The 23,866-nt window shown below is 45.3% G+C and overlaps 1 protein-coding gene across 1 annotated transcript; it reads right to left on the bottom strand.

The window, feature by feature from the left end:
- Window positions 1–1,280: 1,280 nt before the first annotated feature.
- LOC149365581 (uncharacterized) lies at window positions 1,281–22,476 on the bottom strand. Its single transcript, XM_089544399.1, has 4 exons — window positions 22,236–22,476; window positions 10,464–10,615; window positions 8,209–8,357; window positions 1,281–5,978 (listed from the first exon to the last, which is right to left on the bottom strand). The coding sequence occupies exons 2-4, from the start codon at window positions 10,570–10,572 to the stop codon at window positions 5,667–5,669; spliced, it is 570 nt and encodes a 189-aa protein (XP_089400525.1). The 5' UTR covers window positions 10,573–10,615; window positions 22,236–22,476; the 3' UTR covers window positions 1,281–5,666.
- Window positions 22,477–23,866: the final 1,390 nt, after the last annotated feature.

Raw genomic sequence — 23,866 nt, 5'->3', positions numbered from 1 at the left:
CCATACAGGCGCCTTTTGCATTCCGCCTCCATCGAAACATGGCTGCTGCAGTAGAGTTCGAACCCGGGTGCTCCAGCTCGGTAGACGAGCGCCTTAACCACTGAGCCACCGGGGCGGGTGAAAAATTTCATGCCCCTGTATACCCTTCTCAGAGCTGCTGCCGAAGATTTTGTGTCTGTAGGTTTTGAGTGTAAATCTGAGAAATCTTGAAAAGTATCAGCAAGTCTCACTTACCTGCTTCCCAGGCGGCCCTCAGCCATAAACGTATGTTGACCGAGAAGAAGGTGCTCCCAGCAATGTGTCACTTGTGGTAGCAGGGTCCAGGTGGGTCACAGAGCAGGTGCAGCCACAAAACAGGATGGCAAGATGAGGTGGCAATCGCAAAAATGTATTTTTCGACCTCACCCTTGGACAATGGTATGCCCATCACCTTGAAAGATGGGTGCTTTCTCATGTATCATGTGTTCCATATCTGCATGCCCAACCATTCCTTGAAGCATAATGGAATTACCTCTCTTCTGAAGCACTGCAGAATCCCTTTTTAAGGGTAATTTTTTCAAACCACTTCAGGAGCAATTTCAGAAGCCGCAAAATCGTCTCACCCAGACCCTTCTTTGTGAGCATGGACTCCTTTTAGTATCTTCAGAAATGAAAGCGTTAGCAGCCATGGCAAACTTGTTTTGTTGCCAAGGTAAATGATTCTGTCTTTGGGATTTTATGACGCATAACAAACTAAGGCTATCATGCAATAAACAGAGGGTTGTAAAAAAAACTGTTGTGCTGATGGATTCCTAGACTTTAAAGTGTCAATTTGTTTATAACAAATTTTTCTTTTAGGAACCTAACGACTCATGATAAGTCTACTATTGCATTCTCTCTTAAGACTAAGTTAGGGTGGAAAGGAATGTGTCATACTTCTCTTAGTTTCTCGAGTTTTGTGCAAATTAAAATTCGCTGGACGCCGACGAAGAAGAAGCAGTTGTGGGATTGCCATCGCGCAGATCGTGTTGGTTTTGATCGCCCCGCTCCCTTGCCGACCTTGACGCCGTCTCCGGCGTCCTTCTTCAACATTCGGTTTACTATGACTAGCAACATAATAACGACAAGACACTGAAATCATGAAATAGCACTCTCTTGGTGACTAACATATTTTTCTTCAGTTCACCAGCCAAGCACATGCTATCGATCCCTGGCATCTCAGGCCAACTTGCATGTTTTCTTGAGACATCACAACAATCAACAAAGAGTGCCAGAAATGTTTGGACAGCAAGAAATGCAAATAACAATGGTGAACAGAGGTTTAATGTAATGTTGCCTTACATGGAAATAATACCTGCAACCTATTTCAACTGAAATTTGGTCAAGACATCATTGCCAGCAAGTCACACAGCTAAGCAAGATACAGTCTCTTAACTGACTTTAACAGCAAATAATAAAGAAGATAACTATAAATAGAATGAATAGCTAAATCAGTAATGCTTTCATTCATCAGGCACGAACAGTCAGTACATTTCTGTTGAGTTGCACTGCACAATATGTTGACGCTTTGTACAAGCAGAAGCTCAGCAATATAAGTGAAACACATGTTGCAGGCTTCGAAACATGAGATTGCTGGGATTTAAAGCAGAACACTACATTGCACTGTTTGTAAGAAGCACAAACACGAGCAGAGCCAACATGGAATATTGGCAGAAATGTAGACGAAATATAAAACACGCAAGTACTGTGCACCGAGTATTGTCGATTCCCGACAAATAAATGCAAAACATTTTCCTCCAAAAAGACACGTCAAAAATAGAGAACTGCTTGGCAGCCTGTACCAACAATACTTGGTGCATTGGCTGGCAGCATAAAAAATGTAAGAATTGTGCAGAGGGTCTCAGGACAAGAGGTCTGTGAAAGGACCCCATGAGGCAGTAGAAAAGTAGAAAACATCCTCTGTTAAAGTACCGCGCTAAAGGCCGACAGATGGCAGGAATTATTCCACCGTAAAAGCTTGCACACTAGACCAGTGCAGAACTGCATTACTTTTCACATTCATAGCTATATGAGATACTTTCTCTCAAGCAATGATAAGGTTACAGCATCACTGTCAGCCAAATTATGTTCACGGCATGAAAGAAGGCCTTTGTGAATGCTTTCCAATTATCTTGGGTCTGTGCCAGCTTAAGTTACCCTATCCCAGCAAATATCTGGAACCTGGCTGCAGTGGCCATGTTCTGTGCGATGTCAGTGCACGTTAAAGAACCCCAGGTGGTCAAAATTATTCTGAAGCGCTCCAATGGCACATCTTTCTCTCTTTCTTCTTTCACTCCCAACTTCCTCCCTTCCCTCACAGTACGGTTGAGATGTCCACTGAAAAGTGAGACAATTACTGTGCCTTTCATTTCGTCACAACCAATTTTCAAATTTCATATATCTGCAGCCTTGTAGAGTAAATATTCATTTTTTAATCAAAAATGAATTCAACATATCAACTGCGGTGTGCCAATGCCTAAGTTCACTTGCAAAACTGGCTGATGACAGTGAAATTTGTTTTTAAATTTTGGCCTTTTCTAGATTATAAATACTCAGTTTTCAACTAAAGTAGTCTCTTTGCCATTCATCATCACCATCAGCAGCAGCAGCATGACTACGCCCAGTGCAGGGCAAAGGCCTCTCCCATGTCTCTCCAATTAACCCTGTCTTTTGCCATTTGCAGCCACCGTATCTCCGCAAACTACCTCATCCACCCATCTAACTTTCTGAGGCCCCCTGCTACGCTTGCCTTCCCTTGAAATCCACTCCATTGCCCTTAAGGACCATCGGTTATCTTGCCTTCACATTACATGCCCTGCCCAAGCCCACTTCTTCCTCTTGACTTCGACTAGATTGTCATTAATAAGTGTTTTGTTCCCTGACTAACTCTGCCCTCTTTCCATCTCATAAAGTTACACCTATCGTTTTCCTTGTGCTCACTGTGTTGTCCTTAACTTAAGCTGAACACTTTTCGTTAGCCTCCACATTACTGCCCCATAGGTGAGTGCCGGTGTGATAGAGATAAAGATACATGTTTCAATTATTTAGCAGGTTTCAATTATTCAGTGCACTGAGTAAACAAGGAAATTAGGCAATATATTTCCAATCCCAATGCTATTAAACGCTGACATGTTCAAGCAATGTTAAAGCAAGAAGCAAGATTGTTGAAGCGAGAGCTGAAGACAGCTGTGTACATAGGCTGTACCTGTTGGCATAAAAGCACTTATCCTTCAGAGCATAGAGGGAGGATAAAGAATAGAATGAGTCACTTCATTGAGATTTTATCGTATAAAGGATCTCTAACAATAAGAAAAAGGATCCCTAATGATATGGTTAACTGTGCATCTACAAAATCTGCACATTGAAATGCTTGCTTCATGACACCCAGTGCACATGCTGTACTAGTTTATAAAATTTGGGCATCATTTCTCCTTCAGTGAATAAAACATGAGCCTTGTGGCAGGTCAGAAACCATGCCAGTACTGACAATAATCTCAGTGGTAACCAGTGCTAGTTAAAAAGAATGTACTGAGTAATAATCCCACGGCTACCAAGAATAGAAAAACTTCCCTGCTCAAATTTTACATTAATTTTGATCTTCCAGAATATTTCTTTAATTCAAACATGAGCGCCTACTATGTCTGCCATATTCAAAGGTTACCACATCAGTCCATTGCAAAGCTTCACTCATGAAAAAAAAAAAAAAATCTTCTCCCTTCCTCTGTGAACTAGTAATAAAACTTTTGTACACAGCTGAAGAATGCATGTCAAGAACTACTTTGCAAAACTACTAGAAAATTTAACAACTTGAATGCACCAGTTTTATCTGAAGTAGCTCCTGTGTAGCATTTTTTTCTTTGGTCCCAAGGTTAAAGTGAATACCAGCCTTCTGGTGCAGTCAGCTAAACTACCATTGACCATTTGATGCTCACTATTGGTTTGCTGTACTAATGAAAATGTAGTTATTTTTTTTCATATCCTGAGTAAGCTAACAAACATCTGTGCAAATACATGGGGTGCATGGTCAAAAATGCAGCACAAACCCAACTCGTCACAACAAGGCAAAATGGTGTGTTCACAATGAGAAAAATTCTGATCCAGTATGATCACAGTGAGATTATCATGATCAATGTGACCTTTAGAACAGCATGGCTCTTCAAACAGTCCTAGCTGAAGCACACTACATGTTTACATTTTGAACGTTGTTTTACATTTAGGATGCAGTGAATGCTTTCTTGGGCAGCAATAAATAGCAATAACTGGCAACTCGCCACAGCACCATGACTGGAGAGTACGGTCTCTTTCATGTTGCCATGTCCATGTAACAAAACCATAATAGCGACAGCTACCATTGCGAACCATTTTTCAGAATCAAACCCACAGGTTCAGTCGTTACAGGATTAATGACCGTTGAAAACCGAGAAGTATTCAGGCTTGACGCATTGCCATGCTACTTTTTCACTTTAAACCTGATGTCAGCAGATTTAAAGCAGCTGAGAACACCACTGCTGATGCTGGAGGAATCTGAAAAGCACCAAAATGCTATTTTCTTTCAGCATTCTGCCATCACTTCAAGCGACATGAGCAGTGTCATGAGTGAACCATTACACAAGGTTTTGAAAACAGCCTGCTCATCGAAATTTGGGGGGGAGCAAATGAACCAGCTGAGTATCTGGGCTCCTTGAGAGAAAGCACTGAACAAGAAACAAACAACAAGCAAGAATGCACATTGTTTACCTCATGTGTACTTGTGTTCATTTGTTTCGTAATTCTACAATTTCTGTGTTGCATAAATGATTTTTAGTGTTACATAAAATTATTTCGATTTTAAAAGGCACAAAACAGGCTATGCAACCTGAAAGATGAGGCAGTCTTTCTGTTAAGCAAGCATGCGGTGAATACTGAAGAGCCATCTTTGTTCTGAAACAAGCTCTCAGCAACAAGGCCATGTTGCCATCATCTATCTCAATCCATTGTAGCTCAACAGCAGAGCAATGTATAAAAAGTGCGTATAAAAAGTGCCCTGAGGCAGTCAACATCGCTTCAAAAAAAAATGCACATAACAGATTCCACTGAGCAACAAAAAGTAAGTGGCTCAGTAAACAGCTTAGCTCAGGGGTTCTCGAACTGGGCTCCATGGAATCCTTGGGTACCTTGTTCCCCGAGCACCAAAATACACTTCTGAGTTCCCTGAGCACCTAAATATGTGCATGCCTCAACTCTTAACATATCCTATGTATCACTTTATCTTGAAACTGGCTATAGTGTAATGCCCTGTAGCAGACTGTCTCACTGTACAACCACTCATTATGTACAAGTGACAGTCTGTGACAGTCTGTGAGAGGGGCTGGGCATTTGCAAGGTCTTATTTGCCCGCCCATGTTAGGACGGAACAGAGGCTAAGACATACACAGTTCCTTCCCACATCTTGAGAGCCATTGGGGTTCTCTGATGCTAAGAAGACCAAGAACCCCTGGCCTAGCTTATACGACTGGATGTGTGTAGTTAATATCACACCCTGAATCTTTCATATGTGCAAGCTTGATGTTGAGATAGCAACAACACCGAGACTATGCAGACATGAAATTTCGGGGCATCACTCCATGCACGGCATATCGTTTGCCACCTTTGCCATGTCTCCAGCGGTTTCAGAGGAGCTGCTTTGTTTCACTGCTGTAGGGGGGAGGAGGCGGTGCGCATGGCCATGGAGCGGCTGTAGCATTGAATGGCTGCGCTGAGGGTGCACTGCTGGGACCGGTGTAGGGCCCTCCCCACGGGTATGCCCCAACCGGCTGTGGCTGTGGCGGATACGGCGCAGGTTGAGGAGGTGCAACCGCACTCAGTATGGGAGGATTCCCATGCGGATAGCCGTAGGTGGCTGCACCAGATGTAACCGGACCTGGACCAGGAGCTACTGCCAGCGGAGGTGGCACATGGCGCTGCTGCTGCTGTTGCATTTCCTACAAAATGGCGCATGGTGAGCGGCATAAGCAAAAAGTGATGTTGCAAAGTCACCTATTAACACTATGGTCAAAGATTGATTCATATTTAAAACAGTACGCATTGTAGCATACCGTAACATTCCTAGCATTTGCCAATGCGCGAAAAAGCCCCCAACCCCTTTTCTTAAGATTTTGAATTTTCATAAAAACCAAGCAAGCGCCCATGCGATTATGTCCATGTCCGAGAGGATTCAAAAGCATGGCAAAGACACACATCAAGTGGCCATTGTTCAGTATCTCCGTGACGCTTATCGCACAGAGAAGGAGTGGCGGGGATGAACGTGTCCATCAGATCATTCAGATGATGCACCAAAGCTTTAATCGCCCGGTTTTCTATGTCTTCTAATAAACTGTTCAAATTCTTTCTCTGGCTTCCTACGCTTATGCAGCACCGAGCTATTTCTAAGGGACATAAGCAAGCCCCCACAGCCCTGGTGGTCACTATCTTGATTTATTGACCAGTCATTGGACTAAGAAGGGGCCACTGCACCATGTGCCCGTACTGGGTTTTTACGCCTAGACCTAACAAGCAATCACCTCCAAGTTTCGTGATTATCTTCAAATTTTATCTGGGCGCTCGCTCGAAATTTTCGTTATGTAGGTTGTCTTTTGTTTTAGTTTTGTTATGTTTATTTGTTCCTTAGAGGCATAAGGTCACACGCTTTATATTCAGAGCATCCTTTCATGCCACCACAATCTGCGTTAGGGCTACCGTGAACAGGATGAGAAAAATGCCACCATGGACTGACTACTTTTTTCATATTACAACACTACTACTGAAACAGCAGCCTTGATCAATCTGGAGTAGTCAGGGAACACACACACAAAAAAAAAAGAAAATGACAAGTGGTTTTCAATATCCAAAGGTGAGTTAATTGAAATTCCAATTTTCACTCAGACAAAAACAATTCCACTTTATGCATGTACTGATTTCTGTAATATGTGGGCCCATTTTACATGCTGTACTCAAAGTGTGGCACACTTTTTGGTAGCGAAAAACCTAGCCTGTCACCACACTTTGGCGCAAAAAATTGCAAGAAATTTCACCTTAGCACAGTATGCTCCGCACAACAATGTAATGGTCAAATTAAAGGGGCACCAATGGTGGCTCCACCCAATGACTGTTTGTTGCAAAAAATTCGACTGTATGTTTCTAGGTGGTCGAAATTTCCGGAGCCCTTCACTACGGCGTCCGTCATGGCCTGAGTCGCTTTGGGATGTTAAACCCCAATAAACCAAACCAAACGACTGTATGTTTCTCTGCGGCTCTATTGACATTTATTCAGCAGCAAAAGATATATTTATTACTACAAAAATTTAGAGCTGAAAATGGAATATTCGTTTTCCACCTCTTGAATCAAACTTGACGTTGGAAATAGCTAGCAGTGTCGACCAGTAACAATGATCAAAAACAAAAAAAAAGCGCTCAATTTAAATGATGTTCATTACGACTGAGAGACAAAAAGAAATTAGAGGTCTTACTAAAGCAGCCAGTTTAACTTACCTGCATGCCAAATACTGACAGGTTTATGGGCATAAACTGACAGGTTTATGGGCATAAATACGTTGAATAGCATTTCCAAATCTTTTTAAAAATAAAGATAAATTACCTGCACTTTATGAAAAGTTCTTTTTTAGGCATTTGAAACATTGAAACATCTAATAAATATCTACTAGTTATTAAATTTATTTTTCGTACTGTATGAAAAATTATTCATTTGATATTTGAACAAGTGTTTATACCTTTTTAAATTAATTCAGAGTGTCCCAACAGGTGCCCATGGCAATGGCATTAGAGGGAGACAAGGGTAACATATCTCACAACTATAAACAAAGCTAATAAGTATCTAATATTATATTAAATAATTTTTATAATAAACATAAATCATAAATAAATAAAGCAGAGTTGTTTTTTATAACTTTTGCCCCTCACCATTGTATACCTTCCCTTAATATTTGTTCTATGCTGGGTACTTGTTCTATTATCGTGATCAACCCGTTCCTGTGCCAATTTTTATTTCAATCCCCCACCTTTACTAGTGTGGGCCTACAACCCGAGTGTGTCTTTGAAAATGAATGAGACAAATGAAAAGCAAAAGAAAAGAGAAAAGCAGTTAAAAAGTTAACAGCTTTGCAGAATAAAGGGCCTTTGCGCGTCCACGAGATGCAAGCAGTCCCGACCACTCACCCAGAAGCGCTGTCGTCTGCGATACGAGATGCAGCAAAAGATGATGCAGAATACCACAAACAGCGTCCCCATGACAAGTGGCACGACAACGCGGAAGACGTAGAAGTTCCTGTCGAAGTTCCTGTGAGATCTTTCAACTTCCTCCTTCACTGCATTGAAATTTTAAAGGGACACTGAGGAGAAATTGAAGTTGGCTTGTATCGACAGAATACCAGCTCCTGATTACAAAAACGCCACTCATACTGACAACAAAGCTCTTGTAACATAGAAAAGAGCAAGAACCAAAATACAGGTATCGCCACCACAGGCCAAACTCGCAAGTACAAGCGTGATGAGATCATAGAACAAAACAGTGTTGCTAGAACGAATGGTTCTAGCAACGCTAGGACACGAGAAGCACAAATCACTGAGGCGCAGCCAATGCATGCGCAAATCTCCTTGACGTCGCCAGATGGCGCCACGTGCCGGGCAGCTACGCGCTCGCCTGAAGCATCGGGACCAATCAGCGCCTGCTCGCCGGCGTTAGGCGGGCTCCCGGTATTTCGCTAGCGGTATCAAGGTACACGGTATGCTAAAGGTGTCTATTTGCGAGAACTTCGTTGACGACTTCGAGAACGAGATCCATCGTAACGTTCGCAAAACGCCGGTGCAAACGTAAGCGAAGCGACTGTAGCGACGGCCGCAATAGCCGATAGATGCCTTCAACGTGCGGCCGGCGGTAGCTTTCTTTTCGGCTGCTGCTAGGCCGCACTGCTGGCCGCCAGAAATCTCGGAGTCTGCATCACGTCATGTCACGTCATGTTTCACGTCACTTAGTCCTCTGTCGTCATAGCCGAATCCCAAGTTTGAATCACAGCGGCGGGAAAAACCTTTTCAACTTCGAATCCAAATTTCTTAGAAATAAATGCATTTTTCGCTGCCGGCCAAGTGGCAACAAAGCCATGACATGCCGAACTATCGGATTTTGCTATAAAAAATATATTAATAGTGCTCTCCTCAGTGTCCCTTTAAAAAAAGATAACACTTAAGACAATGTTTCACTGCTAAAGTTGCAGCTGATTTCTGATTTCAAACAGCACACAGCCTTACGATTAGTCAACGCAAGCTGAATTTCGAACCAAAACAAATCACAACAATCCCCTCCTGCAGACCAGCTAGTTTTAAACTATAAACTAACTTTTCCCTATAGGGACACTGGGGACAAATTGAACATTGCCTTTATTGAACAATTACTGCATTTTAATCACAAAGAAGCTGCTTTCACAGAGAGCAAAGCTTTGATGAGCTAGAACAAAACCAAGAAATTTTAAATTGGAGAGGACACTTAAGGTCTGCCTTAAGGGTATGACGCGACAGCGCACTGGGTTAATTCTCATATATGCAGATTGTCACTCTCTACCTGGCATTCACAGATCCCTGGGAGTCCCCATACCACTCCTCGCATAGTGGTGCAGCAGTTAAGCTATTCGCCACTGCCGTGCGATGGCAGGCGCTGTCCATTGGTGGGGCTTGTGAGACCCAGGTTGCTCTTCCCTAGCGACCATTCATTAATTTAACTGCAACGTGCCACAGTAGGCAGTTTTCTCACTATTCAGTGGGCAGAAAAGGCCATGCTGCAGAAAAGGCAAGTTAGAATTCCTCAAAACATTATTTAAAGCAACTAAAATACTTGGAAGCAATTAGAGTCAGTGTTTCATCTAAGCAGCTTTATCAATTTTTGAATTTTGCCAGTAATATGCATATGACTGCAACAAAAGTGGAGGCCTCTAGATTACTTTCGACTACCTGGAGTTCTTTAACATGCTTCGAAACTGCACAGCACACAGGCATTTTTATATTCCACCTCTACTGAAATACAGCCACCGCAACTGGGATCGAATCCAAGGCCCTGAGATCACCAGCCAGATGCCGAAGCCACTGAGCCATCGCAGCAGCTGAAGTACTACTTTTACTGACAGAAATTGCTTCAACTATGCTCCGCCTGTGCCGTTCTCAAGTATTTTGATGTTTGCTTCATTCCTATATATTCTCTACTATTCCAGCTATTCCTTCTTTCTTTTCCTAGACAAATGTTACACTGCCGGCTGTTTTGTTATTGTCTGTTCTTGTGGCTGTCATTCATTCCCTAGTACCAATTTGTTATACATGCATGGGCATCTAGCCCTCCAACCCTGTGCAGTGTGTTCGGAGATCAAATAAAATTAGATAAAACAAGAGGAAGAAGTTAGTAAAATGACAGCAGGAGAAAACCTCACATCTCTTGTGTCTCTCTTCAAAGTCGCTGAAATCAGAGGAATGTGCAACATTCCAGAGAAGACAGCTGATATAGAGGCCTCTCGCTGTACACTGTATGAAATGATCCATGCTGCCTCTGTCCAGAGGTTCAGGTGAGCTGTTTCAGGTAGGCCTGCGCGAAAAAAGAAGCACAATATAGCAGGGAACATGCTGGTACAAATTATTAGTTTATTTATTTATTTATTGTACACCTCAAATGCCCCTGAATAGGGGTATTACATGAGGGGAAACAATACAAAAAATGAATCTGAAATGAATGACATGGGGTTTAAGACAGAACATTTTCAATGGCTTTTTTAAAATGGACGGGGCTGGTGTGGAGTGCAGCATCGGCAGGCAGGCCATTCCAGTCTACTGCAGTCTGGGAAAAGAAGGAATGAAGGTGCGCAGTGGTGCGTGTGCGGGGGGGATAAACGGCTTTGCTGTGACTGGTGCGAGGAGACACGTGATGAGCTGGTTTTAGATCTGCAAGGGATGAATGATAAAACTTGTGGAAAAGGATGAGTCGGCAGATTTTGCGTCGCAGCTCTAGGTCAGGCAGGTTAGCTCTTGACTTCATGGCAGTCACACTAGAATGATAAGAGTAGTCTGAATGGATGAATCTAGCTGCACGGTTTTGCACTGATTCAAGTGCTTTAGTTAGATAAGAAATGTGAGGGTCCCAAACTGTGCATGCATATTCCAGCTTGGGACGAACCAACGTTATGTAGGCGAGAGTTTTAATAGACGAAGAAGCTACTGACAAATTACGTCGCAAGTAAGACAGGACACGATTAGCTTCATTAGTAATGGCAGTGATATGGGTGGACCAAGAAAGATCATGCGATATGTTAATTCCCAGGTACTTACATGTTGATGTCGGAGAAATAACGGAACCGCAAAGTACGTAGCAAGGAGTTGGGTAAGTGCGTCGCCGATGAAAAGAAATTAACGAAGTTTTTTTCACATTCAAGGACATTAACCATGTTTTGCACCAAGTTTCTATGTGTGAAAGGTCAGTTTGGAGGCCATGAGCATCGGCTTGATGGTTAATAGGACGGTAAATAATGCAATCGTCAGCAAATAGGCAAATGGAAGATTAGATGTTTGAAGCAATGTCATTTATATATATTAGAAAGAGTAGAGGACCAAGGACAGTACCCTGAGGCACACCTGAAAGTACGGGAGACCTGGAAGAGGCGGTATTGTTAACATACACAAACTGCTGGCGGTTAGTTAAGAAATCACATATCCATTCATATATGCGCATATCAAGGTTAGGACACGAAAGTTTTAAAAATAGCCATTTGTGAGGAACCTTGTCAAAAGCCTTTTCAAAGTCTAAAGATATGGCATCAACGGGAATGTTATTATCGAGGTTAGAACTAAGATCATCAATGAATAATGCTAGCTGAGTGTCACAAGAGCGACCCTTACGAAACCCATGTTGGTTGGGATGAAAGAAATTATTAGATAATAGAAAGTTTACGACATGCGAGTGAATTACATGTTCCATTAGTTTAGAACAAACGCAAGTGAGAGATACAGGACGATAATTACTGGGTGACTGTGAAGGGCCTTTTTTCGGGACTGGAATGACCTTGCCTACCTTCCAATCCTGTGGAACAGTGCTTGAAGAAAGGGACTGTTGGAAGATATGAGCTAGAATGATACTTGAGATGTGCTTGGTATTAACTAATATTTTGGCGTTTTTAATTCCATCCACACCAGCAGAAGAAGTAAGTTTGAGTTATTCAATTAGTTGTAAAATAGCACAATTGAAAGCCTATACAAAGTAATTTTTATGAGGTCACTTGAAATAAACTGAAATTGTAATAAACTGACAATGCTTTGGTCATGCTCACAGCCCTAAAAAGGAACTAGGATGAGTAGAGCCTAGAGCCGGATGCCATTGACGGCTCAAATTTCTCTACAGTAGTCATAAAAGGAAGCTTTTACTTTACATACAATTAAGGAAACAACTTAACAAGCATCTTAAGCAGGTCCCTACTCTTTGCAAAGAAAATGAAATAACACACATTAAACTTGAGGCAAACAAACCAAAAGACAATGTATAACTACAAACTCATGAAACGGAATTTCAAATGCTCCACAGGAAAGTATAAAAGCCTACTTGGCACACCATGAACAGATATATCTTTATGTGAGAACTGTTGCAGAACAGCTTTTCACCTATCTTGCTACAAACACTACTATTACGAGGAAGATTTTTCTCACTATGCCAGGTAGCACCGAATGATTACAACAAAGCTACATTTTTGTTCTGGTCAAATGTTAATTCAACATTTTTTATGTTCTTTTCTCTAGCATTTTTAATATTACAAATAAAAGTTCAATTTTCCCAAAATGAAACATTTAAGCAATATAAGCATTCTTGAAAGTGGTGACGCAACCCTGCACAAGCATGCAGGTCCACCAGTTGTGACGGTACAGAACTTACGATGCTTTGCAAGAACTTACAATGCTTTGCAAGAACCAACAATAAGGGCGAGACTTGAGCTCCAGCACAACATGCAACTCGTATACACACACCTTTGAACAGATACCACGGAGTCAAGCTCATAAATCCATTACTGCGCTGCGTCCCATGAGTGATATTGGCAAATGGGTAATAAGCAAAAGTTTTCTAAGAAAATAATAGGGCTATGCATGCAATCTATGGCAGGCACAATCTAGCAGGTTTAGCTGTGAAGTACTGTTAGCTGAAAAACATGTTTAGTGTAAAACAGTGAGAAAAGTTTTGGAATCCACTGCTTGAAATGTATTTGTAATATTGTTCTACAGTTATGATTAAAGCATTATAAGGCTTAGAAAACTATATTAAGAAAATGTTTTTGTAATGTTGATCCAACACTTTGACAAAGCATATAACATTATCTGTTAATTTTTAACATTACAATAACACTTAAAAGTCAGAATTGGAATAATGTTTACTTTCTATGTTAAGCTAATGTTTCCAATATAATATATAAAGTTAAAGTTAATGTTCATTTGAAACTCTCATGTAGTGCTCCTATGCAACATACAACATTACTATAACTTACTGTTGTGTCCCCTTATTGCTTTTGTGTGTGTGCGCCCCCGCATCCTCCTCCTAACGACCACTCGCATCCTCCTCCTAACGACCACTCGCATCCTCCTCCTAACGACCACTTGCCCCTCGTCGCACGCTGTCGCCAGATGCCCCCCCATGGTGCGCCCCCGCATCCTCCTCCTGTTTTGGGAAGCCACTCCCTCCCGTGGACGCTTCTCCGCTCCCTCCTTTCTTCGGGCGGCCAGTTCGGCTCCTGCCTCGGTCGACGCTGGTCGCACCCTCATCGGCTTTAAATAAACGAAGTCTAAAAGTACCGTGTGCGTCTTTCGCTGCATTCAACACAGCGACCGGACACGACAGTGGCGACGAGAAAGTGGATTCGACCCGCGCTACGCAACGCTATTGACAAGCCATGGCTACGCGAGGGTTTCCCAATCAGATACCAGAATTCAACGGCTCATCGTGGTCATCGTGGGTTGGACGCCTTCAGTTCTACTTTGAAGCTAACAACATCACAGACCCAGCCTTGAAGAGGGCCAACCTGCTGACGCTGTGCGGGGAGCAGACCTACGATACTGTCTGCGCCCTTATTCAGCCAAGCACACCAGCGGCAGTGTCTTACGACGACATCGTAAAAGCGCTGCAAAAGCACTACGACCCAAGGCCATCCGAGGTCTACAGCCGGGCTCGCTTCCAACGACGAGATCAACTGGGAGGAGAAACTGTGAGCGCCTACGTAGCCGCGCTCAAGAAGCTCGCTGCCGACTGCAATTTTGGAACGCTGTCGACAACAGCTACCGGGCAGGAGGGAGACGCAGCTTCTTCTGCTAGCACCACCATGCTTCCCTTGGACGTGATGTTACGCGACAGATTTGTGTGCGGACTGAGTGACGAGTCACTGCAGCAGCGCCTGTTCGCTGAGAAGGACCTCACATTCAGCAAAGCTTACGACATCGCCGTTCGAGCGGAGAGCGCCGGTCACCAGCAGAGAGGGATTCGCCGGAACACCGAGCCGGTACACCAGACAAGCAACCAGGTGCGCAAGCCTTCTGTTGTTGTAAAATCGGTCAAAAAGGCACAACGCTGCTGGCGGTGTGACGACCAACACAACCCCCAGGGATGTCGATTCCAGTCAGCCACGTGTAATTTTTGCCACAAGCGAGGGCATATCGAAAGAGCATGCATTACGAAACGGAGACTTGCCAAGATAAAGTCACCTTCCCAGCCTAATCACAGCGTCAACGCCTCAGAGAATACGCCGCTATCTGATCTCCATGGAACAACATCAGCAACACCATCTGTGTTGTACGACCTGAACACCATGAATCTCGGCACGCGACCGAAGATTTTTACAGAAGTAAGCGTACATCACCAGCTGATTAAGTTCGAGGTGGACTCCGGCGCAGCCTGTACTCTGATCAGTGAGGACACGTTCCGAACTTCATGGCCATCTGACGCACCCGCCCTGCAACAAGACGACACGCACCTGCGAACGTGGTCAGGACAGAATCTGCCACTATTGGGCTCTGCCAACGTGCAGGTTAACTACAACGGCCAGACCCATACGCTACCTCTGCTTGTTGTGAAGGGCACAGGATCAAGCCTTCTAGGGAGAAACTGGTTTTCTCCACTAGGCGTGATGATATGCGGCATACACCAGACGCCGAGCCAGAACATGGTTGAGCAACTGCAAGAGAAATACGAAAGAGTATTCTCGGAAGAGATTCCAGGAAACGAAGGGCCCCCGGTCACACTGGAGTTGTTGGACAACGCGCAACCCAAATTTCTGAAGGCCAGGCCGGTGCCGTTTGCTCTCCGAGATTCAGTTGAAAAAGAGTTGGACAAACTGGAGCAGCAAGGTGTCATCGAGCCGACGCAGCATTCAGAATGGGCCACACCACTTGTCGTAGTTCGCAAGAAGAACGGAACCATACGCCTCTGCGGAGACTACCGGAGCACCGTCAATCTTGCGACTAAAGCGTCCTCTTACCCGCTACCGACACCTGAAGAAGTATTCAGTGTACTACGTGGCGCAAGAGTCTTCAGCACATTGGACCTCACCCAGGCATATCAGCAGCTGAAGGTGAGCGAGTCAACTGCTGAATTATTGGCCATTAACACTCTGAAAGGCTTATACAAAGTCAAGCGACTGCCTTTTGGCGTAGCTGCAGCCCCGGCCATATTTCAAAAATTCATGGAGACAGTGCTTCAGGGCATCCCAGGAGTTTGTGTCTACCTTGACGATGTCATCATCAGTGGCACTTCCACTGAAGAGCATGCAGTGCGCCTAGAGCTCGTTCTCGAAAGGCTAGCAAACGCTAATTTGTGCATAAGCAAATCGAAGTGCTGTTTTGTGGTGCCAGAGGTGCAATTTCTGGGACACCGAATTGATGCGGAAGGCATTCACCCTACCGAGGACAAAGTGCGAGCGATCACAGAAGCACGAGCTCCAACAAACAAGCAGGAGCTACAGGCTTTTCTCGGACTCTTGACGTTCTACGACCGGTTCTTGGAACAAAGAGCTACCGTGGCCAACGACTTATACCAACTACTTCGGAAAGATGTGACATGGACATGGTCGCCACGCCATCAGCAGTCATTCGATGCCCTGAAAGACCTGATTCGAAGATGTACAGTCCTCCGCCACTACGACGAAAGGAAGCCTCTGCTTTTGGCTTGCGACGCATCACCGTACGGAGTCGGCGCGGTTCTATCGCAAACTGACGAGCAAGGAAGGGAAGCTCCCATCGCCTTCGCCTCACGTACGTTGTCGCAAGCAGAACGCAACTACGCGCAACTTGACAAAGAAGGGCTAGCCATCGTCTACGCGGCGACACATTTTCACCAGTACATTGCCGGCCGGAAGGTGACCTTTATAACCGATCACCGACCGCTATTGGGCATTCTGGGACCACAAAGGCCTATGCCACCAACTTTGTCTCCGCGAATGACACGTTGGTGCATCAAACTCTCAGCGTACGACTACGCTCTGGTCTACCGCAATGGGAGTAAACATCAAAACGCCGATGCGCTAAGCCGTCTGCCACTAGACGCAACTGTTGACGAACCATTTCCACCAGGAGACGTTCTGATGTTCGAAGCACTGCCAGAACCTCCGCTTACAGCAGGCACAGTTGCAGCATCTACGCAGAAGTGCGCAGCTCTCCGGCTAGTTTACACAGCTGTTCAACAAGGCAACGTGCATAAACTCAAAGGGGACAACTTCGACGCTTACCGCAGGCGAGCTACAGAGTTGAGCACCCATCGCGGCTGCATCATATTTGGGTCCCGAGTTGTGATGCCGAGAGAACTACGCGCACAAGCTATGTCTCTCATCCACGCCGGACATCGGGGCATCGTTGCAATGAAAAAGTGTGCCAGAAGCTACATGTGGTGGCCTGGCATTGACAACGACATCGAAACAGTGGTGCGAGAATGCAAGCCTTGCCAGAGCAGCCGGAGCGCCCCGCCGAAAGCTCCTGTCCCAGAATGGGAAAAGCCAGACACACCATGGCACACATTGCACATTGATTTTGCAGGACCAATTGAGGGCTGCACTTTCCTTGTGGTCGTAGACGCCTACACAAAGTGGCTTGAGATAAGGCAAATGGGACAGACGACTTCAGCAGCAGTCATTGACAACCTCCGATCACTATTTGCAACGTTCGGCCTGCCACGCAAGGTAGTATCTGACAACGGAACACCGTTTGTGTCTGCGGAGATTCTCAAGTTTTATCGCGACAACGGGATCTCCTCAGTTACATCGGCCCCCTACCACCCAGCGACAAACGGACAAGCCGAGCGCTACGTAGCCGAGCTAAAACGCGCCCTTGAAAGAGATCAGACAGGCTCGCTGCAGCGCCGCCTTGCGCGCTTTCTCTTCAAGCAGCACACGACGGTTCAGAGCACAACAGGCGAGACCCCCTCGAAAATGATGTTCGAGCGTGAAATGCGAACCCAGCTCACAGCCATCCTCCCCGAGCCAAAGGCAGAGACGTTCCGGGAAGAAAAAGCAATTCCGCGCTGCGGCACGCTTAATGAGGGGCAGCGCGTCCTCGCCCGACAGTTTCTGAAAAAGCCACGCTGGGAGGAAGCTACAATTGTCAGACGCATAGGCCTGCGCTCTTGGCTCGTCAACATACATGGCACAGTAGCACGCCGACATCTCAACCAGCTGCGTAGATTTACGACGCCGTCTGAGAGCTGTCCGCCAGCGGAGAGAACACGTGCACCATCTTCCCACATAGCCTGGCACCTCTTCCCGGAAGAAGAGACTTCGCCCAGGACAGACCTAGGAGACACAGCGAACAACAGCCAGCCTACAAGTGTTTCTCCCCCGAGCGCACAAAGCCAGCGCGCCTCCACGCGTGAGCGCCGACCCCCTGCACGATACCAGGCAACTTTCTAAGGGGGAAGGAAGTGTTGTGTCCCCTTATTGCTTTTGTGTGTGTGCGCCCCCGCATCCTCCTCCTAACGACCACTTGCCCCTCGTCGCACGCTGTCGCCAGATGCCCCCCCATGGTGCGCCCCCGCATCCTCCTCCTGTTTTGGGAAGCCACTCCCTCCCGTGGACGCTTCTCCGCTCCCTCCTTTCTTCGGGCGGCCAGTTCGGCTCCTGCCTCGGTCGACGCTGGTCGCACCCTCATCGGCTTTAAATAAACGAAGTCTTAAAGTACCGTGTGCGTCTTTCGCTGCATTCAACACAGCGACCGGACACGACACTTACATAACATTTTTACATTATTCTAATGCTCAGTGCTACCTGGGTAGCTATTTATAAGAGATAACTTTTCCAGCTTTCAGAGCTGTTGTGACTGTACTTCGGACCACGTGGGCCCGATCAAGCAGCTACCGTGAACAATCACCAAGGTCGACAACCTCGCGACGACCATGGGAAGTGGGATGCTTGGAATGCCCCTCCGAGCCTCAGCGGATTAGTGTAGCAAGAATGCCAGGGGCCATTGTCAGCAATTACCCCGGCGAAATTCCTTGAGCGGAGGTGACCACTATAGAGGCGAAGGCCGGGGATGCGCCGGAGTTATTGTCCGAGCGACCACACCAAGGCGACGAGCCAGCGCCGGTCACGCTGGCGGATAATTGAAGAATTCTGTGTCCCCGACTCGCGTTCTGGGCATTCGGCGGGGAAGCAAGTTTATTCACCTGCTGGAGGACTTCGGGAGATTCCTTTCCCGCAGGGCTGGATGAGTCGGCATCTCCTCCTCTCATCGACCCAGCTGCGAGGGAGTGGAAAAGCTCGCACCTGCCCAGCCGAGGGTGGTAACAAGAACGTCCCCTTCGGTCCATCCGATTGGACAGTGTTCGTCGACCATTATTCCCCAGCCAGGGATCTGGGGAAACCGAACGATATTTAACTCGGCCGTGAGTGTGGCCGAGAAAAGCCTGCTAGCTCCAGTCGACTACGGTTGACGAAGACGTTCCCCTTCCACTGAGAGCCATTCTCAGTCCCGCTCTATGTAAATAATGTAAATATGTAAATACAGTTTTTCCTTCACTTCCCCTACTCCCCGTCTCCGGCCCACGTTTCCGTCCTCCTTCGGCAATGCGGCGGTGATCCTGGATCCGATGCCTGGTGGGACACGCTTCTAGTACGGCAAAACATATCAGAGCTAAGTGTAGAATTTCTGCAGTGCACTTGCTTCAGGATTATTTTCTTAAAGGAGTATAGATATGAAGTTTCACTTGTATGTTTTCTTGTTTGTAACGATGTGTAGGACATTACGGAGATCACCATGTGGTATTTGCCTACAACCACTACATAATTTATAATTAAATTTCCTCTCTCCTTTTTCACTTTTGGTTTCAACAGCCAAGTGATGGCTATGACATCAAAGGTCAGTATAGGCCATGCAAGGCATGAAGGAAACTGCAATATAATCGCTTCTTTTTCACTCATTGTAATTTTAAGTCTTGAGGCAGGCTGGCTTTATCGCAGCAAATTAAACAACAAAGCGGCCGCTTTGTGAGTAAAAAAACCGGTGTCATGTCATCCGGTGAGAGTCTGCTCACAACCCGGGTTTCACAAGCTGCATTGGTGGCTGTTTTACTCAGCTACCTGTCAGTACAGTGGCACATTGCTTGACCACTCCAACAGGAATGGTATGAGGGCTTGAAACTATCTATGAGCGTAAAGTAGAGAACGACCAATTCCGCATATATGGCATGTAGGCAGAACCTGGGAGAAAGAAAAGGAGCACCTGCGGTAGAATGACCTCTAATACTAATGCAACACATTCTTAAGAGTATGTTAAGCGTTATGAGATGGTGAAAGAAAGCACAGTACCCATGACTGCGAAGTGATAGGCAAAGAGGTCCCCAGGCCACTGAAGAGACTCATTAACACTATCGCGTCATACCCTTCAGACAAAGCTTAAGTGTTCCCTCAAGTTGTATCTCGGCTTCAGCTTTAAAAGCCAAATGGTGGCTGACATATCGAAGATAAGTTCAGGTCCTGCTAGGAATATAAAAACCGAAATGTAATTGCCGCTTCTTTGTTAGTTTTCAGTCCGGTTCTTATATCACACTGATGTAAGAGTGGTAATGAATTAAAATAATAAAGCAGGAACTATGTCACAATTTTTTTTGAGCCTCACGAGACATAAATAAAATTTTGACATCACAACCACCGTTCGTCTGCTGAAACAAAAACCAAAATAACGTAACGGAATAAATTTCATTCTAAATTACTAAGTAATGTTCAGGCGAATCGAACCAGGCGATTCAGTACGCTAATGTCTTATACATAATTTTAAAAAGAAAATATGTTGTCCAAAATTTCATGCTCATACTCTTAGCAACTGAAGAGCTGATGGCAGGTGATGAGAAATGTTCCCGAGAATATTAGTCTTTCATGGTGCTTTTTGTTCTTTGTAAATTTACACTCATTTGTGCTCATCTCAGAAAACTCATGCTGCCTACACGCTGTTAAGTAACCTGAAATCCTGGGCACTTCATTCAGAGGCACTAACGTCTCACCTGAAAGGGTGTCATCTAGTGTAGTTACTTTTTTTGCACTAGGTGATGAGGAAACAAACTTCTGTAATCCCTGCTGATTTCTAGCACTTTAACCATTCAGCTAAAAAACCCGAATTTAAAATTAAAATTGCTGTCATATATATTCTTTGTAATAGATATTTTGAAAAAATGTTTATTGGCTGTTATCACCAATAATGAGTTTTAACTCAGTTTAAAATGGCAGTATTTGTTTTAGTCAAGCTTAAGGTTATCTTTTGTGATTTTGAATTGAAAGAATGTGATTAGTGCTGGAGGTCCCAACTGAGTGTTTTCACCCAGTGATGCTCTATGCCCTAACCAAAAAGACACAAAAATTCTCATTTCGGGATCTTTTTGCATGCAGAATGTTGAATCTTGAAATTTACACAATATGGGCTCCTAAACCTCCATAAAATGTCCTTTTTGGTACATTTTATTCCTCAAATTCCCTAAAAGGAAAAAACTAGAGGGGACACTTAACTCCGCCTGAAGGGTATGACACAATAGTGTTAATGCTTACGTATACGGAATTGGCTATTCTTTGCATTACGTTCATAGATCGCTTGGAGTACTGATACCACTCCTAACGCAGTGATTATAAGCAATATACCATTGCCCAGACAAGTTGGCTGTTTCAAACACAGCCACTTGTGGGTCTAGTGAGACCCAGGTTGCTCTTTCCATGCAAACACTAACGACCAATCATTGCTTTCATGTCCACCTGCCAAGGTGGGCAGTTTCCTCACAATCAGATAGGCGGGTTGTAATGACGTCACAAGGTCATGTGACCTAGGTGGCCCATTCACGCCGCATATGCATATGGCAAAAGTTATGCACTGCGGTTGACGCGGGAAATTCGAGGCAAATTTCAACGTCGCACTTTCGAAGGTTCGTGCACATTACGTGAATTATTTAAATGACAAAAATAGCGCCTTATAGAGTTGTTCAGTTGCTACTATATTCAATCTCCACGTACGCATGAAGACACCCGGAACTTGCTGCTTACGCCGATTGCAAACAAGGAAGCCAACCGGCGCAGGTTTCGCAGCAATTGATGCTACGTTCGCCGTCAGTAAGATGTATAAACCTTGAATGAAGCAGGACATCTGTAATAGCCGGTGTCGTCGCTTCGGCGAACGCGCGGTTGTTGCGACGCGCGTCTGTTCTATCAGTCTTGCTTCTGAAATCTTTCAACTCTCCTCTGTCTGCACGTGTCAGCGATTGTGCCTCAGCTCGAGCCAGTGGGCAGGCCCGTGCACTTTTTTTCATCTTTCCTTGAGTCGCAACAACAGCGCGAAGATCGCACAAAAGAACTTAAAGTTGACAGGTTCAGGAAGATATATACCTCCTCCTGTCTTTCCGCCGAAAGGGATGTATATGTTCAACAAACCTGGTTTAACCGGTCACTAACATGTCTCAAACAAAAATAACACACCCGTGGCACATATACATTGGTGACACCACTTGCCTCGACTATTGCGCGGACATCTCCGTGGCTCCATACACAAGGGCTTCGAACCGAATTCGAGATCAAGAATTTTCGCACAGATTGTGATTCCCGAAAACTAGCGACAACGTTTCTGATTTCAGCACCGGACGCGCCCAACTATCGCAAGACGACAAAACGAACCCTTTCGCGGGTAGGCTACCCGCGAGTACAGCCTGCAAATAAAAGGGAGTTTGTTACCTCTTGTTTCTTTCGCCGTCCGGAGAAGGAAGACGCGCAGTCGCACTAGGCAAATTCGACAGCCGCACTACACTCGTGAAAACTACACAGCCCGGACGGATTAAAGGAGAAAACCCAACGCCACCGCACCGACTGCGCCTAGCGCGTGAACAAACGATGCAAGCGCTGGCGTCAATGTTATTGCCGCCGATTGCCACATGTTATGGGCAATGGTAATGGTTGCGAGGAAACCAAAACAACGTTTCGCCAATCTTCTGATACTGCTGCTGTCATCTAGTGTTGAAAATACCAAGCGAGACTTGTAAAATCACTAAAAACACATAGCCTCCGAGATCTGTCTATGGCATTAGCAGGATTGCTCAGTGTTGCTCGTGTCCTGAATGCTCTCCGCATCTCGGATTTACGCCACATTGCTTCACATAACCTCATTGGCCTCACATGGATGCGCGTGGACAAGAAAATGACTGCCGGTGAGTTGCATTGGCCAAAATTTGACTGTCTGAGTCGATCTTTCACTGCTTATTTGAAGTTTACTTGTATCTTGGCGTGCGTGCGACACTGCTGGTGCGGCAAATTTGAAAACACGAGATCGCTAAAATTTCCTGACCTTTGGAAATTGAAAACTGATCTGATTGCTGAAATTACTGAATACTGTTCACCATCGGAATGGGCCACGGAGTCGTTAAGCACCGTACATTTTTTTTTTTTTTTTGTAAAGTAGTAAGCATGAGTAATAAACCGAGGAGAAATAAACCTTGCCTGGGACAGAGGCCTGGAAAGTTTTGCTTGAGAAAAAAAAAAAATGTAGTACCAAGAAACCACCATGTTCACGGCGCGGTGAAGAGGTGGGTTCGGGGTGTGGACTGGTCGAATGGTCCAAGTGGTCAGCCCGGTTTGTGACTGAAATGGAAAACTACCACCGAATACAGAAGAGGAAACCGAGAAACGATAGCATGGAGCAAACTATTCAGGGAGGAGTTCGCCCTGCCGTCTTATCTATTTTTGAGCTATTCGGGGTAAAGAAAAAAAATGGGGACACTTCATTACATAACGTGTTGAGAATGTCAGAGCATTAAAATCTCAAGTCCGCTCGGCCTGCTTCTCATCCATCATTGCTGGTTGCCACATACGCTGAGCCTGTGAAGCCGCCGACACAATCTTCAGTGATCGACCTCCGTGGTCGTCCCCTCCACTTGCGGGGATTTGGTAGACACACGCTGAGTTGAGTATGGCTTCATTCTAACCTGACAACCGGAGCTGTCTACACACGCCTGCACAGTAGTGGGATGGATAGTTGGGTGAGTTGGTAAAGGTGCATTTTGGGTGGAACAGTGCAGACGGATGGATGAATTCCGTGCGTTTGCGCTGTTCGAGCCAAAATGCACGTCTGCACACAATCGAGCGCAGCTGCCAGTTGCTGCCGGGCCTGCCACTGCACTCGGCATGTCACGTGACCAGCAAACCTGCAAACTGTTAACGCAACTTTCAAAATCAGCCATACCACGTGGTCTCATGACGTCACGCACACAGGCGACCAATCAGTGGGCGGCCATATCAGTGATCCTGTGACTTCTTCATGGTCTCGATCAGCGAATTTTATGGCGAAGCACGCCGCGTCTTTTCGCGATGAG

The sequence above is a fragment of the Amblyomma mixtum genome, chromosome 1 (assembly GCF_055824585.1).
Source record: "Amblyomma mixtum isolate Tamu chromosome 1, ASM5582458v1, whole genome shotgun sequence".
NCBI classification, from domain to species: domain Eukaryota; kingdom Metazoa; phylum Arthropoda; class Arachnida; order Ixodida; family Ixodidae; genus Amblyomma; species Amblyomma mixtum.
Note: the sequence above shows the minus strand (reverse complement) of the source record. Positions and strands in the feature narration are given on the sequence as shown.

Excerpts from the sequence above, each read along its gene's own strand:
- LOC149365581 (XM_089544399.1), bottom strand. The coding sequence starts at position 10,572 with ATGGATCATTTCATACAGTGTACAGCGAGAGGCCTCTATATCAGCTGT. Across the intron at positions 8,358-10,463 it reads TGAAGAGAGACACAAGAGAT|TGAAGGAGGAAGTTGAAAGA; the intron begins GTGAGGTTTTCT and ends ATTTCAATGCAG. Across the intron at positions 5,979-8,208 it reads GCAGACGACAGCGCTTCTGG|GAAATGCAACAGCAGCAGCA; the intron begins GTGAGTGGTCGG and ends GCCATTTTGTAG.